This window comes from Sapajus apella, unplaced genomic scaffold (assembly GCF_009761245.1).
Source record: "Sapajus apella isolate SASKATOON/1434 unplaced genomic scaffold, GSC_monkey_1.0 scaffold20, whole genome shotgun sequence".
NCBI classification, from domain to species: domain Eukaryota; kingdom Metazoa; phylum Chordata; class Mammalia; order Primates; family Cebidae; genus Sapajus; species Sapajus apella.
The window spans coordinates 8,253,199-8,272,466 of record NW_022436960.1 but is presented as its reverse complement, the minus strand read 5'-3'; the positions used below and the strand labels follow the sequence as shown (position 1 = coordinate 8,272,466).

At 46.3% G+C, this 19,268-nt stretch overlaps 1 protein-coding gene across 3 annotated transcripts in view; it reads right to left on the bottom strand.

The window, feature by feature from the left end:
• Positions 1 to 2,825: 2,825 nt before the first annotated feature.
• CLMN (calmin) overlaps positions 2,826 to 19,268 on the bottom strand; it is a 130,710-nt gene continuing 114,267 nt past the window's right edge. Inside the window, exons 10-14 of one of the 3 annotated variants that reach the window (XR_004271709.1) lie at positions 17,389 to 17,585; positions 15,408 to 15,468; positions 14,739 to 14,809; positions 9,009 to 12,548; positions 2,826 to 4,258 (exon numbers count right to left, since the gene is read on the bottom strand). Coding sequence is in view for 2 of the 3 variants with exons in the window: in XM_032287505.1 (XP_032143396.1) it covers positions 12,380 to 12,548; positions 14,739 to 14,809; positions 15,408 to 15,468; positions 17,389 to 17,585 (498 nt within the window). In the remaining variant the exon portion in view is untranslated. Of the gene's footprint in view, positions 12,549 to 14,085; positions 14,354 to 14,738; positions 14,810 to 15,407; positions 15,469 to 17,388; positions 17,586 to 19,268 lie in introns of those variants that run through there. The other 2 variants (XM_032287505.1, XM_032287506.1) reach the window with 2 other exon arrangements.

The window sequence follows — 19,268 nt, the reverse complement described above, 5'->3', positions numbered from 1 at the left end:
AGTCTGCCTTCAGGGTTATTGCAAAGATTGAAGAAAAAAAAAATCACGAATCTGATGAACTTTCTGGTTTATAACAGTTACTTAATAAATGGTCATTTTATCAGGCATCCTATCAGGAAAATAATGAGGTCCATTCCCCAAGATGAATGAGAGACCCGAGCTATATCTGCCTCTCCACTATTCATTCTTTCCTTCCATTTTATTAACAGAGAAAGCCCTTTTCTTTCTTAGAGGGCAGAACTTAACTGCATTTCCCCACCTCCCTCGCAGCCCAAGGGTTGGCCCTGTTCTCTAGCATTGGCCAATGGGACTTAGATGAAAGTCTACCAACAAATGTCACCACGGCTGCTAGATGCTTGCTTCCAACAGCCCTTCTCACTTGTAATTCATTTAGCAGAGGCCGGAGCTGAAGGAGTGCCCAGGCTGGGAATGGAGGAAGGACGTGCTCAGGACAAGGCGAAGATGGGAGAGAAGCAAGATCTATGTGTTTGGGCAAAGGACACATTTGCTTACTCCATAGCAGTTGTGGTCAGTGGCTTAGCTCTACAAGGAGATGAGCCCATGTTTTGTGTGGATTCTTCTGGGAACTCTGAGAAGGCAGGGGCCATCCATCGCTGCCTCTCTTCCATTCTGCAGCATGGAATATGGATGTGTGGTCTGGATGTACAGGCACCATTTTGGACCACAAAGACAAGGACGATTGTCTAAGGATAACACAGCCAGAGAACTGGGAATGGCGAGGACAGGGGAGCTGCTGTGCCAAGTAGTACTGCCTCTCTCTTAAGAGAAAAATAAAACTTATTAGTATTTAAAGCACTGCTGTTTTGGACTGTCTGTCACATGTCACTGAAATTAATCTGAAACATTGCCGCAATTAATGGGGAAAAAACTAGCACTCCATCTTCACACTTTGAGCTTTTTATGGCATAACCACCCTGTCCAAAGTAATATACCACCAAGTGAAACATGATTACACTCAGCTGTTTACAGGCTTAGGCAATCTCAGTACAGGATCTATCTTCCTGTCATGTAGCCCGCCATCCCCTTTTTAATGTGGCCAGGTAGTTTGATGTGTTTTCTCCCCACATTTTCTCCATTCAAGTGGAGAGAAGGCTCTGTACATCCAGGGAGGTTCGTGAAGGGCCTCCTGTTATCTGTATTCAAAAGATTTAAAATGGAAATACAGCAGGGAGAATGGGAGACTCACCTCAGGGTGGCGTGTCAGAGTGGCAGTGGTAGGGGAGAGATCTGTGTGGGGGCTCCATGGACGCCATGGGAATGGCCTCATGGTACACTGGGGACCTGAAATTCCAAAACCTGTCAGAGATGCCCAAGTCCAGTCAATCACAGCATAGCAGCAGAGCAGCTATGGGGCTGCAGGGGCTGGACCCTACCAGTGAGGACAGAGGCACAGTCACCTCAGGGCACTTCACTGCCACACCCCAAGTACCCTTGGGCAGGGTGAGGGAAAGGAGATGAGCAACAGGCATCTCAAACTTAACATGCTTAGATTCAGGAACTCTGGGTCTTTCTCACAATCTGCTTCTCCACCATTTCCCCATTAGCCAGTGGCATCTCTATTCTTCCAGATGCTTCCACCAAAACCTTGGAGCATTTCTCAGTCCTTTTTCTCTTACACTCTACACCCAATCCATTTGCAAATCCAGAGGATCTACTTTCAAAACACATCCAGATTGAAATCACTCCGCCCCACTTCTCCTGCACCCACCATGCCATTGTCATCTCTCCTGGACTGTTGAAGTGGACTTCCACGGCTTCTGTGTTCTGCCCTTGTTCCCTGGAGTTTATTCTCATTATGGCAGCCAGGGTTAACCTGCTAAAATGTAAGCTGACATGTGCTCAAAACTCTCCAGTGGATCCCAGCTCACCCCAGGCAAAGGCCAAAGCCCTTACCACATCCTACAAGGCCCTATCTGGCCTCTCTTGTCTCACTCACCATGCATTCCCAAACCAGGCTCTTTGCTGTTCCTTAAAAACACCAGCCGTGATCCTGCCTCAGTGTCTTTGCACCGGCTGCTCCCTTTGCTTAGAAAACTTTTTCCCCAGGCATTTGAAGGATCTGTCCCTGGGGCTCTTTTAGGTCTTTAGTCAAATGTCTCTTGCTCAAAGAGGTCATTCCTGGTTGCTCTATGAGACTGGTGGCACCTCCCTGTCCTCCCCCAATCTACCTTCCTTCCCTTTTACTTACAGCACTGACGAATATGTACCTGACATACTACGCATCTTACCATTTTGTTTCTGTCTGCCTCTCCTCACTAGAGGGTCAGCTCTGGGAAGATAAGAACCTTGTTTTGGTTTCCTATTATATCTGCAGCAGCAACCAGCACGGTGCCGATGCCAAGTGGGTGTGTAATATTGGCGGCACCACCTTTTATTTGCCCTCCCTCTGTCCCCATCTCACTCCTGCTGCCCTTGTTTGCATCCCCTCTGCCCTCAAATGATGCAATCATCACATCAGCTTGGCCTCAGGCTCTGTCTTCTGAGGAGCCCTGGCTACTACAGTAACTTACTGGAGGTCATAGAGCTAGTAAAAGATCCAGGATTCAGACCCAGGCAGTCTCACTCCACAGTGGCAGGGCTGCTACTACCATTATTACTACTTCCTGGAGCATCACAAAGGCTCAAGGCAAGTTAATGTAGTTTAAAAAGGGCACATTCTCTACCATCTCTACCACTCTAAAGCCAACTGACTTTGCTTCGGCCCTGGCAAAAGTATGATTTGTTGGGACTGTTTGTTGAAAAGATAATGTAATTTCTGGTTGTCAAAAGCACAAACACACATGGAAATAAGTATCAATGAAATGGTCAGTTCAAGAAATTTATATTCAAAAATTTTCTTTAAGAATACAGGTAATTTTACAAGATCACTCATCATAGCACCAAGCCTAATATTCCTTAATAGAAAACAGTCAAATAACAAATACTCCAGTTAATTTCCCACAGGTATAAATTATGCAAATAGCCATTTATATTTTCATTTACAGTAATCAATAAATAAGACAGGACATTAATATATTTTTTACAAAGATCTCTTTCTTTTTTTTTACAAAGCTACAGTTATGTATATACTAGACAAAAATAATCCTTGTACTACAAAATAACATTTCATTTTCCTCAATAGTTTTTTTAGAGCTTTCAGTAAAAACTTTCAAACTTAGTCAATTAAGCCCTGCCATGACAATAAGGAAACATTAAATCTGCTAAATAGACCAGACTCCCCCGAAATAAAACACCCATCACCACCCAGTACAATATGGTCTGAACAATCGCCTGTCTCCAAGTTTTAGTAGTATGTCCTGAGGATGTACAGTAGGGAACAACAATTTTTCCATGTTCACAATTTGTCTTTGGCGGATAGTTTCAGCACCACTATGAGTGACACAGGCAGCATCTTATGGTGCAATTTCAAGGTCAGAGGGCAGGTGTCCCCTGCGCCACACTCCCCTCCCCACAGCTACCTCTCCTACCCCAGGGACATCCTACACCAGCATGCCAGCCGTCGGCTTAAGGGATCCTTGCTGGAATGCAAACGGCTCTGACTCTGAGTAGAATTTCAGGAGCCTTTTTGAGTCGTTATTAGGAAAGGGGAAAAGGTGAGGGAGTGGGAAGATCTAGTCCTTTACACCTATTTCTGCAGCTGAACTGTTGAATTTAAAAGAAATTCCCTTAAGAAACTCCCTCAGATGCTGACGTAATTTAAGGAGACCAATTTAGTTCTAACAGCCCTAGGAAGCAGATTTCCCAGGTTCTACCTCAAACATCCATCCCAAACCTGTAAGATTCAAGCTCTTCCCAAAGGCACCTTTCTCAGATACGAAAGCCAAGAAGCACTGCCCTAAGCTTTGGGGCTATAATACAGAAGTAAACTTGATTTGAGCAATAGGCCGCTTATTGAGATAAATAAAAACTACCTTGGTAACCTTCAGAGTTTTAAACCTAGAAAGGACTTTTAAAAGAGGTCTTCCCACTTCCAACCCAGAGAGGTAAATTCAAGGCATCTGCAGGTGAGCCAGAGCTAGGACGTGGGTTCTCCATACGCAGACCAGTGTTGGCCTGTTTTGGACAATGTCAGCTCTCCAGGTAATAGGCGCTCCCAGAGTTTCCTTTGAAAACGTGTGTAAATCCTTGCATGACATTTAGAAATACTGGCGTTCTGGGGCTGTCCTTTCTCACAGCATGGACTTGCAGAGAATATGCACCTATTCATTTTTGCTGGGGCTAAAGGAAGTGGTGGTAGCTGTTGGAAATAGAATACAAATATCAAATATTTTGCTATTTTGTTTTTTGTAACAATGCAAAATCATTACTTTTAAGCTTAAAATACAGGAAAAATGATAATCCCTGTCTCGGAGACCAATTATGAATTCATTCAAGTAATCGTGGTCTCTACCTCTCCATTTTAATTATGCTGTCTTCGGCCTTCTCTACTTTTCTTTTTGAAGGAGAAAGCCCAGTTTCCTACTCTGAGAAGTACACGTTACAGGTGCAGACATGAGCAGCTGGGGGCAGGACGTACAGTTAATTGAAGACCCTGAAGAACTGTCTTGGATGTTGGACACTGAGATTTTACTGCAAAAGACCCTTTCAGGGTGGGCATTTTGGTTGCAAATTTGCAACCGCAGTGAGGTTGAGAGTGCAAATCCATGTTAGAAACAAGAGACCTGTGTTCCCGGTTCTACTACTTATTAGCTCGTGCTATGACCCTGTTATTTTTCTGTCCTGTGCTTTAGCTTCCTTTCTGAAATAAACACCTCCCATGATTGTTCTAAGGGTCAAGTGAGTTAATGAGTAAACAATGGCTTAAACTTCCTCTTGCAAAAAGGCCTGAGTTAGATTTGAGACAGGGTAGCTTGGAAGAAGGTAGTGGATTGGAGAGAGGTTAGAAGAAGCGATGGTAAACTGAGGGTTAGGGAAAGAGGTATAGTCAATGCTTGCTTCAAGAGGAAGGATACAGAGAAAAACGGGTGCTGCTGGGCATCCGACAACTTCATAAACTTTCAAAAAAGCTATTTTTCATTCAACAAATACGTGGTGAATGCCAATAATGCACAGAAGCTCAGAGGTTAGTTCACCAAGATCACCCCGAGATCTGGTGACAGAGCTGGGGCTCTAATCTAATGTGGCTGACTCCCAAACCTGACTTCTTTCTCTATCCCATAATACCACCCAGAGAAGAAGGCAGTGATTAAAATGAAAACAAAAAAAAGAGTTCCTTTAAAGAGAACCCTGCTAGATGAAGTTAGCCTTGACATCTGAGTGTCAGGGATTTAAACAAGTTAGGAATGGGATTGAGGCTGGGACTGTTGAGGCATGTGTGTATTTAAAAACAAGTTGGTCAAACAGCACAAAATGCTGGTTGTCTTTTTTCCATAGACAAGAATGCTTTTTGGCATGCTGCTCCAGCCCTGGCTGCGAGGAACTGCTTGCTTGATGTGTTCTCAGCCAGGTTCTCAGAACAAGTTCTAAACACAAATAAGCCAGTATTCCCAGCATTGTGGGGTCTGGCAATTGCAGAACAGTCAGCTCAGGAACTCTGATAACTTTTGCAGGCTCTCGGGGAACCAGGAGCTCTGAGTCTCCAGGCTTCTGACCTACACATGACCAAGCTCACGCCATGCCCTGTCTCACACACAATGGTAGAGAAATGACAAGGTCTGAAGGTCACTGTAGGGGTCTTAAAAAAAAGTTACGGTGAAGGCCAGGCACAGTGGCTCACACCTATAAACCAAGCACTTTGGGAGGCCAAGGCAGGAGGATCACTTGAGGCCAGGAGTTTGCAACCAGCCTGAGCAACACAGTGAGACCTGTATCTACAAAAGGTAAAGAAATTAGGTGGGTGTGGTGGCATACACTTGTAGTACAAGCTACTTGGGAGGCCAAAGCAGGAGGATTGCCTGAGCCCAGGAGTTCCTGGCTGCAGTGAGCTGTGATTGCACCACTGCATTCCAGCCTCTGTGACAGAGTAAGACACTGTCTCTTAAAAAAAGAAAATCAGAGTGAAGAGGGCAGATGCTCATGTGGAGCCCAAAGACACAGGTGTCTGCACATGATGGAAACGGAACCTGTGCAAAGTCCATGCAAAGTCTGTGCATGGGGTTCACGTCCTTGAGTCGCTGACAGCTGTTCTCCAAGGAAATGCCTGGTGAGAGCAAGGCGCCAGATCTGTGGAGCTCAAAGGAATGCTGTGTCTCATGTTTAGCTCTCCCACACTGGCTGTTAGGGGAAAAGCCCACAGCAATTTTTAGCAAAGAAGCACGATAACTCCCATGCCAGCTCCCAGCCTTCTGCCACCCAGCCCAGGTCCTGGACCTTGTCATTAGGGCAGCCCCCTCACGAGCTCGATGGCCCAGAACAACCTGCTATTTGGTGGCAGCTCCAGATGGCAGATGCTGGCCGAAGACATTACATCTTCCCCAAATGCTGAGTCAGCAGTGATTATGCAATGTTGGGGAAGGAGAAATAACACACCTGGGCCTTGCAGAGCTTTGTGCCGTCTCATTTCCTGGCAAGCACATGGCTAAGAAGGTCCTGAGAAGCCAGGCTGACTGGAGGCTCCCACACAGCCCATTTCTGGGACCTCAGGACACAAAGCTCCACAAAGGAATACAGACAAGGAAAGCAGTGGAGACCCCTGAGGAAGGAGTCTCCAAGCAGAAAGGAGAGAGAGGCCATGTCTCAAAACTCCAGAGGCTTCTGAAGTCCTTCTGGAGAGTTAAGACAATCGGAGCACATGTGAAAGCATTCTTGTCATACAGCTGCCCTCCAATGGACGACAACGGAAGGAGAACAGCTCCTTACCAAAGCAGCCATGATGGATTCTGACATGTTCGCAAGACACACCTGTACTTGCTTATTCTGACTTTTGTTGGAGATGATCTCCATTCTGTTCTGAGTCCTTAGTGATAAGGGGTGGGGAGATTAGCTTCAGCAGCTGAGGCTGTAGTTTTGTAGAAAATGTAACTGGAATGAAGATGGCTATCCCGAGGTCACAAACTAGCAGGGTAACTAGTGGTTTCCCGTTTCTAATCTTTAGTTTTTCATCTCTTAAACGAGGCACTGAGTGCTTATGTAATTCCTGAGGTTTTCAAAGTCTGTGACTTACAGAGATCAATTACACAGGCTGCCCCCAATGCCTCCACCTTCCCTCTGTTCCATCCTGACAAAGGGCAGACACGCACTGCATGGGAAGAGGGTGGGGGGAGCTGTGCTGAACCCCACAAATGGAGAAGTCCATGTTCTGGGTGGCTGCCCATGGGGCAATGAGAATGTACTTCCTGCTTCTGAGCCTTGGTGGGAGACTATCTCCCCACAAAGGTCAGATCTGCCCAGGAACACCTGACCACCCTGATCATCAACTATGGCAAGATACAAACTTTGACAAGGAAATGTTGGCCAAAATGTTCAGCAGAGACCCATGCCATTTGTTTGTTGGCAAACACCTGTGTGGACTACTTGTTTCTGTATTTATTTTTGAGACAGGGTCTCGCTCTGTCACTCAGGCTGGCATGCAACAGCAGGATCAGAGTTCACTGTAACCTCGAAGTCCTTGGCTTGAACAATTCTCCTGCCTCAGCCTCCCAAGTAGCTAGGACTACAAGTGTATGCCACCACACCAGCTAATTTAAATTTAACTTTTTGTAGAGATGGAGGCTGGTCTCGAATTCCTGGCCTCAAGCAATCTTCCTGCCTTGGCCTCCCAAAATGCTGGGATTATAGGTGTGAGCCACTACTGTGCCTAGTCAGTTTTCTGTTTCTTAAATGAAGTGGGGTGGTAAAGAAAATCTAGAACCCACACGACCACATAGACTATGTCTTTGGGGAGGCAGGAGATCTCAGATCATTCACTTGGAGTAGGCAGCACAACCAGGTGGAAGGAAGGAGGGTAATAACTAATCATGGCATTCAAGCAGAACTTACCCATGCTATTTAACCCTTTCCTGCACTTGGCACAGCATTACACAAAGGCACTCAGTAGATCACAGCTCGACAGGATAGATGTTGCTACAGCCCCAGCTGAACACAGGGCATGTTCACAAACCACTCAACAGAGCAGCAAGCCCCCTAAGCAACCAATGAGAAAACGCAAATGGCATTTATGCATCAAGATGGTATACCGAACACACAGGCCCATTTCTTCCTTCATGAAACACCATAAGAATAAGAGCAAAGGAATGAAAGTTATGTTAATATAGCCATGAAGACAGAGGGATAGAGAAGAGAACAGTAGGCCAGAGCTAGCCACCTATTTACGCAGGAATGAAAGTGACAGAGAAGCGAGCAGGGCGGGGGATCCTAAAACCACATGCCTGCAGCGGGGAGGCCACAGAGTGGTCAGCAGAGATGTGCTGTGGCCTCCAGGAGAGGCTTGGGGATTGGAATGGGAGGCATGAGGTAAGACATGGGGCTGAAGACCAGTTCATTTGTTGGCTCTGAGGCCCCCTGTCCTTCCCATGCAACAGATGACCACCATGCTCCTACTCCATGGAGAAATCAGAGCAGCTCCCACTCAGGGACACCAGGCATAGCAAAGGTGGGAGCAACTTAATGAGTCTACTCATGGGTGATGAGGCTGCCTGCTCAGTGGTCAGAACTCAGGCACTCAGATATAGACCAGGGTCTCTGGATATGGCCCTACAGTTTGTGCATTGCACGGAGGCACCTGGCTAAGTAGGCCAGTTAGGAGTTAAAATCCAGCCTTTGCGTTGTTTCTCAAGCATTGTCCAAGTTCAGGGCTGCGTACGCCTGGAGGAAGGGGCAAAAGGTGTCCTCTGCCAGTCAAGCCAAGTGCTCATGGGGGCTCTGCCCAGATGGGACACCTTTTCTGAAACTCCATGAGGGCTCAACGTAGGCTAAAAGCAGCCCTGTGTATGCCCGTTTCCTAGGTAGCAGAGTAGTGGGAATATCTCTAAAGAAACAGAATGAACCCCAGAGAAAAACCTGCAAATATTGACATGCAGGGTTCTCCAGTGATGAGTCCAGATGCCCACCTGGTAATCCTAGGGAAAAGCTGACCAGTGGTGCAGAGCTTCGAGTCAGCTTTTGGATGCCTCACTCTTAAACATGAACAGATCCACAGGATGTCTGAGAAAAGTTTATAACATGAAAGAGACTGAGACCAACCAAAAGAAAGAAAACTTGAGAAAACAAGGGCAACACAGGGAGCAGGAAAGAACTTCCCCTCAACACACAATCATTAACATCCACAGAGAGCTAAGATCTGCATCCACTAATCAAGAACAGGACACTATAAAACAAAGACAGGACAATGACTAAAGGTTTTGTTAATTTGGAAAATAAAAATTCAATAAAACCTTCAGATTAAGAAGATAAAAACAAATAATTCTTCCTGAAGATCAGAAACATAGATGAAAAATAAAACAGAAAAATATCAGAGCATCAGCCTGGGGGCAGGGGAAGATCCAACATTGAAATAATAGGTGGTCAGAAACAAAGGATGTGAATAATCACAGGAACATTTAAGAAATTTCCCATGAGGGCCCAGCACAAGGTTCAACACTCAGGATACAATGCCATCATGGCAGTTCAGAACACCAAGAATAAGGAGATCTTAAATGTTTCCAGGGAGGGTGGATAAAAAACCTAAGTCACATACAAAGGCATGGGAATCAGAATGACATCCGAAATCTCAACCACCCCACTTGGGAGGGGATAGGAGAAGGTATTGTTTTCCACCTGGCATTCTGTGCTCAGCAGAATACACAATTTAAGTCATGCAAAAATCTCCAAATATTTACAACCATATTAACTTCCCATGTTCTCTTCCTCAGGAAGTTATTAAAGAATGTGCCACGCCAAAAAAAAAAAAAAAAGTAAAGAGAGAGAATAACAAATTAAGGGGGGAAATTTGGAGGACAAAGGACACATTACCATAAGGCAGTGCTGGGCTTGGGAGTCAACAATCCTTACGTGCTCCAAGTAATGTCAACACCTAACAGTAATGTACTAAATGATGTGATCTAGCTACACTGGAAAACCAAAACACAGTATGGTAAGAGTGAAATTCTCATCTACTGTGATAGCAAGCCAGTAGATGTTTCTAATTAATTAAAACATGCAAATATAAGAGAGTTGAAAGTGGCTACTTCTAAGGAGCAAGACTTAGGGCACTGCTAGTTCTTGTTAAAGGCTGGCCTCAATGTCCTGACCTCAGCTCTCTTACTGTATTTATTTTAATTAAAATAAAATTACAAGCAATGGGTGGTTTGTTCTGCAGACTTCCACATCCATTTTCTATATCCAACTTCTTCCATAGAAGTCTATATTCAAATGAGACTTTCTTTTCCTTTTAAAAAAAAATCAGTTGACAGCCAACCAGAACCAAATGACTTTTAGGCATCTTGCCAATAGATGTTTTAAACAACATTACAAGTTGTAATAGGTGAGAGAAGAAGCCTGCAGAGGTTTTTCTGAACAAGGTCTAGACCCATAAAATGAAATGATGCACATTTGGGTCAGCTCTTCCCAGGCTCTTCGAGCATCTAATTTAGGCGGGGACCACGTGGTGCCCAGGGTTATAAACTATCACACACATAATCTTTATTATCTGTACCTTTGCGCTTTCACTGATGCCAGGGAGCTCATTAACTAGCTCATTTTCCATGGGGCTCTTGGCCTTCCAGATGGAATCACTCCAAGCTCCCAACAGCTTTCTGCTTGGAAGGCTGAAATTCTTTCAGGAGGGGAGACAGACTATAATCAGACTGGTTTAGAGGCCAGATTTTGGCTGTCATCAACTCAGATGTGCTATGTAAATTCTTCTGGCCATGCTGGAATTCAGTAAACTTGAAACCCACTGCTTGAAATGAGCAAGCCCTTGGCTAGCAAAGAAAGAAACGTGATTCCTGGAGTAAGAACGATGCTTGTATGTCAAATGACAAGCTGTTGCAGCTGTCAAGGGTATTACAGAAGGAATCGGAGATGAGTTGAAGGTGAATAAGACTTCCTCATGGGAAAAATACAAGAACAAAATAAATGTCAATAGTTGGCGTAAAATTTTCAGTTTTGTTTGAAGGTGGACATTTTAATCTAGTCATTTAATCTTTTTCTCAGGACACTGGCGTGCCTGGTGGAAGTCTCCTACAAGAGGGGACAGCTCTGGACAGGGCATCAAGTGCCTGTATGCTCACTGCAAGTCCATCCCTGATTGACTGTGTGACCTTGGGCAAGATGCTCTGTCTCTCTGTGTTCAGCCAGACAAAATGCTCTCTCAGTTCTCTCTTGACTCGTTCACGATTTCATAAGGTTGCCTGGTACATGCTTTCTGAAGGGGAGAGCAAGGGGAGGAGAAACCGATGCACAGACTCGAGTCTTGGGAGGAAGGAGTGAGCAGATGGAGCCCAGGGCTGAGGGAGATGGTGGGAAGTGCGGCTGGGTGGGTGCTAGAGACACCTCTCTTCTCTCAGAAACCTCCTGTGCTGGCCTGCTCCCGGAGTGCTGTCCAGAAAGCCTTTTCAAGAAGCCCACTGCAACTGACCACAAAGGATACCCGTGCCAAGACATGCATTCTGAGGCAGGTGTGCACCAAAGCTTTCATTGGTAGGAAGTTGCCGCAGCGTCCAGCTGCGGCACCAGTGGGAGCTGATTCCAGCCCAGCCACTCCGCATGGCCTTTACAGGGCCCTGTGGGGCCTTTGAAATCATGGCTCTAATCCAATCAATGGAAAAGTGAATTTAAAATGCATCTCCCCTCAAAACAAAACAAAACAAGGTGAAAAACCGAGGTGAAAAAGAGCACACTATGGCTCTCAACACAGCTTTCAACTTCCTCCCTGGATTCTGCCATTCCGGGATGTGCTTGCACAGAGCCGGCTGCTCTGGTTTCCCCAGTAAATGCAACCAGTTACCAGACTGCAACAGGTGTGTGGACCCCAGCACCTTCTCTCAAACACCCATGCTTGGAGGAAAACGTGACAGCTTTCTTCCCAGCTAGGGCTTGGCCTGGGGCACCCACCCTCTTCCTCATCAAGCAGCCCTTCATCTGAGAGGTAAGAAACTCAAGTTCATCCAAGACGTGAACCTGCGTGTGGGAAGTGCTAAGATCCAGGCAGGCTAATGATCACTAACGATGCTTCCTATCTGACCCAGCAAGGCACACGAGGACAAAACCCCACCTACGGATCCAGCTCTCTGCCTGAGTTTTAAGTACATAGCCAAAGAAAAAAGCATGCTCAGGTAGTCAGGGAAAAAAAAAAATAAACCCCAACAGCGAGAAAGGGGGTCTAAGTTTCCTCGGAGGTCCTCAACTGTCTGCAGAAGTGCCCCACCCAGAACCCAAAATAAAATGAAGTAACCCCGCCCCCAGTCAGGGTCCTATCTTTTTTATTATCCAGACACACGCATCACAGCCTATTAACATCCAGTTGTGGGAAGAGCAGTAAGCAGTACACCAGGAGCCAGAGGAAGAGAATAAAATACATCATATCCGGCTGCTGGACAAACTGTGTCAGGGAGTCGCTCTGCGGGCTGTGGCTCCCCAGTGACATGGCTTCTCCCGAGCTGTTGGCCTTCCTACAGAAGGAACACAGAGGAAAGGCAGTTACCAAGCAGGTCCCCAGGACAGTGGATCCCACCCAGTGCTACCCATCTCTCCCCGGCCCTGCACTTCCTGCCTGGAAACCTGATGGCTCCCCAGTGATGTGTCCAGCCAGGCCCCACAGTGTGTGTGCTGACCCAAGGCAGTGGGTCGGGCCATCCAGGCAGCCCCTCAAGCTGTCGCATATACTCAGCTTATCTCAATAACACCAGGTGGGAGGAGCTGGCAGCCCCACTCTGCAGATGGACACACTGAGGCTTGTGGGGTGGAATGACTTGCTCAAGGCCATGTGATTACTTAGCAACAGAGCTGGCACGTAGGCCAGGTCTCTTGGGACACCTTTCTTGATGCCACAGTGCTCTCAGAGAGTGACACGGAGTTAGATACTGACAGCTCACTGCTGTTAGCAATGAAGGGGGCCCTACAGGTCACCTAAGCGATGAAGCGTCCCTGACAGCAGATCATTTTAAATCATCTATGAGAAAAACACAAAGACCTCTCCCATTCCCTACAGTTTTGTTTTTGGTTTTGGAATATTACCATTGAAATAATTACTAGATTTTTAGTCAGATTTACCTTCCTGCTTTTATTTTATAGGCGGTAGTGTTAAAATGTCATTTTGGTTTTGCTTGGTGGATAACAGGGAAGCCCAGAAGGTTTTGGCTCATGGATAATAAGGAAGCCCAGAGGATGGGGGAAACCAAGCCCAGACCTGAGTTTCCAGAGGAGAGGGTGAGGGAGGGGCTGTGGGCTGGGGCTGGGGCCTCTGCTCGGAGCTGCATATAGAGAAGCCTGCAGTGTAAGCTTCTTAGCCTGGTTTCATGCCAGGTAATGGAGATTACGAGAGGCTAAAACCACTTGTCCCTGAACTATCTCCTGATGGCAGGAGTGACGGGCAGGGTGGGATTAAACATCTGCCGCCGTCTAAAAACTGCATGAGAAATACCCACATGATGGTCTTTTTTAAAAAAACTGTCTACAGAAACAATTTAAACTCTACACTTTCTATAGAGACAGGATCTCTCTGTGTTGTCCAGGCTGGTCTCAAACTCCTGGTCTCAAGCAATCCTCCCTCCTTGGCCTTCCAAAGTGCTGGGATTACAGGCATGAGCCACCGCGTACAGCCTAACCCGTATTTTTTATTATACAGGTAATAAATGCTCAATGTAGAAAACAGAAAACATGCCTGCATTTCTCAAATTTGCAGGTCGTATTTTCAACGCCTCTCTCATAAGCACAAAAAGAACTATTTTCCTATGAGCATGTCCAGCCTAGTTGAAACCTTGAATTAATATTTCCATTTCATGGCAGGGGAAAGGAGCCATCTTGCTTCTTTCTTTAGGAGCCAGAGGGATGAGGCTCTAAGGACCACACTCTTGGGTGTTGGGTAATATTAGACAGAAGCTTTTGATTCCAGTCATCGAAATCCTTCCAAGCCAATTCAAATCTGTGGCAAGTAAATACAATTTAAAAAATATATATATGTGTGTATATATATATATATACACACATGTATATATATATATAAAATAAAGGAGTTCTATGACTTCAACAGGAATGGGGGTGTCTCAGAATTGTAAGAGTTTGAGAAGGTTTTCTGGTTTCCTATGTGCTAAATGGGCAGGTTTCCAGTAATTCAGCAACAGTAGGCTAGGCCAGCAGTTCTCCAACAGCAGGAAATACTTTCATAGACATCCTGGCATGTTTGCTCTCCCTCTTCTTGTCTGCTCTGATGCCATAAAACTGTAAAATCAGCTCAGTGAGCTTCTGAGTATTGTACCTGCAGCGGAGACAGGGAACACACAGGTATCAGGGGCTACAGCCTCGTAGGGGACACACAGCTTCACAAGATTACCACCTCTTCCCCTGCCTGTACCCCTACGTCATTTAAACGCAACTGCAGCCTCAGAACCCAGACCTGTCTTTAAACCGACTCATTTTCGGAACCAGGCCCTGCCCGTCAGTGTTAACGAATATCTACTTTTCCTTTCTACTCATATTCAGTTTACATCATTTTCTCTGGAATATTTTCTTGCATTATCCCAAATTATTAATACTGTTATCAACAAAGCACAGTGGGAGAAGAACCACCCCTGTAAGGCAGGCTGCAGCATGTGAAAACATTTTATGACAACCCCCGCAAAACTTGAAGTAAGGCCACCAACCTGGTTAACATTCGGTTTCTTCTGTCGTCCAGATCTGCTGCGTTCCTCAACTGAACATGGCTAAAATGATCCTACAGTGAAATTTATAAACAAAACCCCCGCAAACCCAATTAGTAAAGATGAAATCTCTGAAACAGAAAATAAAATGATTTTAAACACATAAAGCCAAGCATGCTGTGCATTTCTCAATATTATCAATATCTAGAACCAAAATCAAAGCGTTAAACAATATACATTCCTCTGCCTCCTCCCCCAAGCCCCTCCCAGGTGAGTGAGAGAGACCCCACCACCCATAACCTGAACTGGAGTGTGCTGCTCCTGGTTCTAACACATCTGGTACTAAGCACGCGCGAGCGTCCATTGGACCTCAACTCATGTCGCACCTCTGTCTTTGAATGTGATCTTTCTGGGTGTGTGTGCGGGGGGTCCAGGCAGGGACAAAGAGGCTTTGGGCTTTAAAATCATCACTTTATTTACATCCCTTATTGCCCAAACCGGACATCTGATTGCACTGTGCTTAATGACAAGGTCTTAATTTGCTTGTCTTCTATCCAAAAGTATAGCTGTTACATGTCAGTACTGTCAAAGCTCTGGGCTGGGGAGGAGGAGGGATGGAAAGGAATTGATTAGCAGGGTCCATGCGGGAAAAGAAGAAATTCACATACTAACCGATTCCAAAGACCTATTAGTATGCCGTCGAATGTAAATGCTGGAGTCACTGTGACTAGTCCTGAAAAACAAACACACGTTTTGGATTGATACCACATAGAGCTCTTCATGGCTCCGTTGCACAGTTGCCCCCATCCTGGGGCTTCCACCTATGGATTTAGGCAAGCGACAACTTCACACCCAGGGACAGAAATGAGAGATTTTATCTAATGTGTCTACTCAGGTTGGAGAGTGCTTACAAATAGGATGGGTATTAGTGACACACATTGGGCCCTCATCTAAAAGAGAAAACAAAGTCAGGATTTTAAAGAAAAAGCCAGCCACATATTCTTAAAAATCATAGCATTTGGAGCAGAAAGTAACCGCTTTTCCTTAATATCCTGAGGTCTTGAAACTCACCAGAGGTTCTCTGCAATTAGCCAGGCCTGGGCCTAGACCAGGCTGCCTCGACTTTCTCTACCTGCCTCTGAGGTCCAAAATGTGCAAGTGGGAACACCTGCCTCGCACGTCACGTTCCATCCGGTCCTAGCAGAATGGAGGGTGACGTCGTATCTCCTTGAAGGATGGAGCCCTGCCTGAATCAGCCCTGTGGCTGACCTCTTTCTCCCTCTCCTGAAGTCCCCAGGCCTAGCAGATTCCATTGCACAGTGGCTGCTCAAGGATTGAGAATGGATATGTTTGGGGAGAAGCTGAGTGGTTGGGCAAATCCCCTAGGCTGTTTGTCCAAAGTGGTCACCTGCACTGACAGCAGAGCCCTGTGACATGCTAAGATCATAGATGACTGCTGGACAGTCATATCCAGGGGCAGGGACAGGCACGCTGGGAGTCACAGGCCAAGTGGGCAGCGGCCTTCTGTTGTGCCTTGGCCCTCCTCCCCTCCCTCTGTTTCCCCAAGGTCCAGGCATGCAAGCAAGGCGGAGGGAGGTGAAAAGCCAGGCATCTGACAGCAGCTCCTCCGGCTCTGTCTGTATGGGCTTCTCCCTGCCCCTCCCCAAATGCATATCTCAATACTTTTCTGTTGCAGCTAGCACTGCTCACACCATCACAGGCAACAAGGGGGCACAAAAAGAATGTGGACTCAGAATATGGAGTCACACACATCTGAGTCCATAACTCTCCAGCTCTGCCATTCCTAAGCTGGGAAGGTTACCTGGCCCCCTGACCTTCTTTGTCTGCCATATGAGGCACAGTCCCACCAATGTGCCTATGGGGTGACTGTGAGAATGAATGAGAAAATGAATGCAAAGTGCCTGGGCACAGTAAGGGCCTGACAAACACTACTCTTGTGATGACAAAAGAGGCGAGAGACCAGGGTCTTCGATTTTCAGCAGTCACACATTTTTCTTGGGACAAATATGGCTCATCTGGTGGCCTTGGAATGACAGCAGGTGCGTGTTATGAGCTTCCTGTAGATCAGTTAAGTCTCATTATTCTCCCTGCTCCCTTCCTCTTCTAAGTGAAGTAAAGCATCTTTACTTCCTTGGAATGGAAATTGTGGAAGGAGCCATAATATTAATATGATGTTCAGCTTCCACGTGCCAGACATTAAAGGTCTCCTTGGTGGAAAGGTGGATATGCTGGAAGTCATTAAGATGCTTGTAAGTTGAAGTCTGGTCAACCTACAGCTGTCTGGGGGCCAGAAGGCAGCCAGCAGAGGCTCCAAGTCTACTGTGTTCACCCCCACGGCTAGCTATGGTTCAGCCATCCACTGCTCACTGCCAGCTTCCACCCAAAGGTTCACAGAGTGAGAAGAGAAGGCAAGCGTCCCGCCCTTCCCATTCTACTCCTTATGAGGTGTGGTAATGGCGAGGGTGGGTGGGGGAACCCAGGTGTAGAGAATGACGGTGGTATATGAAGCTGTATTTCCCTTGCTGTCCAATACCACACCTGCACCTCCCACCCCATCAAATCAGAAATTAAATGGAATGACTCCGTAACTCTCTGGCTCTATCTTAAGGGTAAAAAGAGATTAATAAAATACCTGGAAGGAACGCTGTGGTCGCCAGTGTCTTCTTCTAGGTCATCTGAGGCTCGAACAGTTCCAGGTGCTATAAATAACGAACTTTCTACGTGGTCCACATGTTTCCTTTTTTCCTTTTTTTTACTGCTGATTGGTTCTTTCGTTACCTTTTCTTCTAGGGGGTTTGCTATGTTTTCCGGGTTTGGGGATTCCTGGGACTGAAAGAACAACCAAATCCAAGTCAGTAGGTCATGCTGCAATGTAAAGCAGGTGACACCACCCAACAGTGCTCTGCACAGGTCCAGCCAGGGCGTCCCTTCCAATTTTCTGCCTGCTTCTTGATCCCCTTCGTGAATCCAGCACCGCCTGTGTGAGAGACAAGTCCACCCCAACTCCGACCCCTGGTACAGAATTCAAACGCTACAAATTGATGGAGTTAAAACAATATAGGTTCTAGAGTCAGCAAGATCTGATTTCAAATCCTGGCTGAGTTAGCTCTGTGACCTTCAGGGACTGATGTTATCTTTTCCAGTCTCAGTTTCTTTGTCGGTGAAATGGGTACAATTACCCATTGGTAATTATTACCCACATCCCACTATTCCACAGGATTTCCTATAAAGAGGGCCTCTAATTAGCTGGCTGTGGTGGTCCCTGTGGTCACAGCTAGTTGGGAGGCTGAGGTGGGAGGATTGCTTGAGCCTGGGAGGCAGTGGTTGCAGTGAGCATGTCACTGCACTCCAACCCGGGTGAGAGAGTGAGACCCTGTGAAGAAGAAAGGAGGAGGAGGAAGAAGGAGAAAGGAGGAGGAAGAGGAAGAAAGAAGAAAGAAGGGGAGAAGGAGGAGGAGGAGGAAAAGAAGCAGGAGGAAGAAGAAGAAAGATAAGAAGGAGGCTGGGCACGATGGCTCAAGCCTGTAATCCAGCACTTTGGGACGCTGAAGCAGGCAGATCAGGGGGTCAGGAGTTTGAGACCATCCTGGATAACACGGTGAAACCCCTCTCTCTACTAAAAATACAAAAATTAGCTGGGTGTGGTGGCACCTGCCTGTAGTCCCAGCTACTCAGGAGGCTGAGGCAGGAGAATCACTTGAGCCTGGGAGGCGGAGGGTGCAGTGAGATCGTGCCATTGCACTCCAGCCTGTTTAACTAAGCAAGACTCTGTCTAAAAAAAAAAAAAAAGGAGAAGAAAAAAGGAGAGGAGGAAGGAAGGGAGGAGGAAAAGGGCTCTTACAGTGAGCTGTGGTTGAATCCTTCACAACCATTATCCACTTAAATCAAGCCTGGCAGCTAGGTGGGCCAAGGGGTACAAAGGTGGCCCATGAGTTTGGAGAGTCACACACACAGGTAGGTGTGGAGTTTCCAGGATGCCATCTTCACTGTGCTTTTGGCTAAAGGTGGCTGGCTGTGCATTTATTTGGTCATGAAGATTCTTTGACCTCTGTCCGCACCAGGCACTCTGAAACCCATCAGCATGGTTTCTGAGTGAAATGCAGTAGCCTAATAATTGTTGGAGCCACCTGTCAAGAATTCTTTTAGGGTCTGAAAGAACCTGTTCAACAAGTGTCAGAACAAGAGCATTAAAGTGGCCGGGCCATTGTGACCCAGGAGAACAAAGCTATAGGCAGGAATGAAAAACTGCACTCAGCAATCTGAAATGACAGTCTCACCTGCTGCCCTCATCAACAGTCAAATGCTACAATTTCTGAAAGGTGAAATTAGCAGAGGGCTTATTTATTTTTTCAAGACCAGAAGAAAAACGCCATTTTCTAGTCTCTTTGGTTGGGAAAACATCTTTCTTTCATTTTTTTTTTTTTGAGACGGAGTCTTGCTCTTGTCTTCCAGGCTAGAGTGCAGTGGCACGATCTTGGCTCACTGCAACCTCCGCCTCCCGGGTTCAAGCGA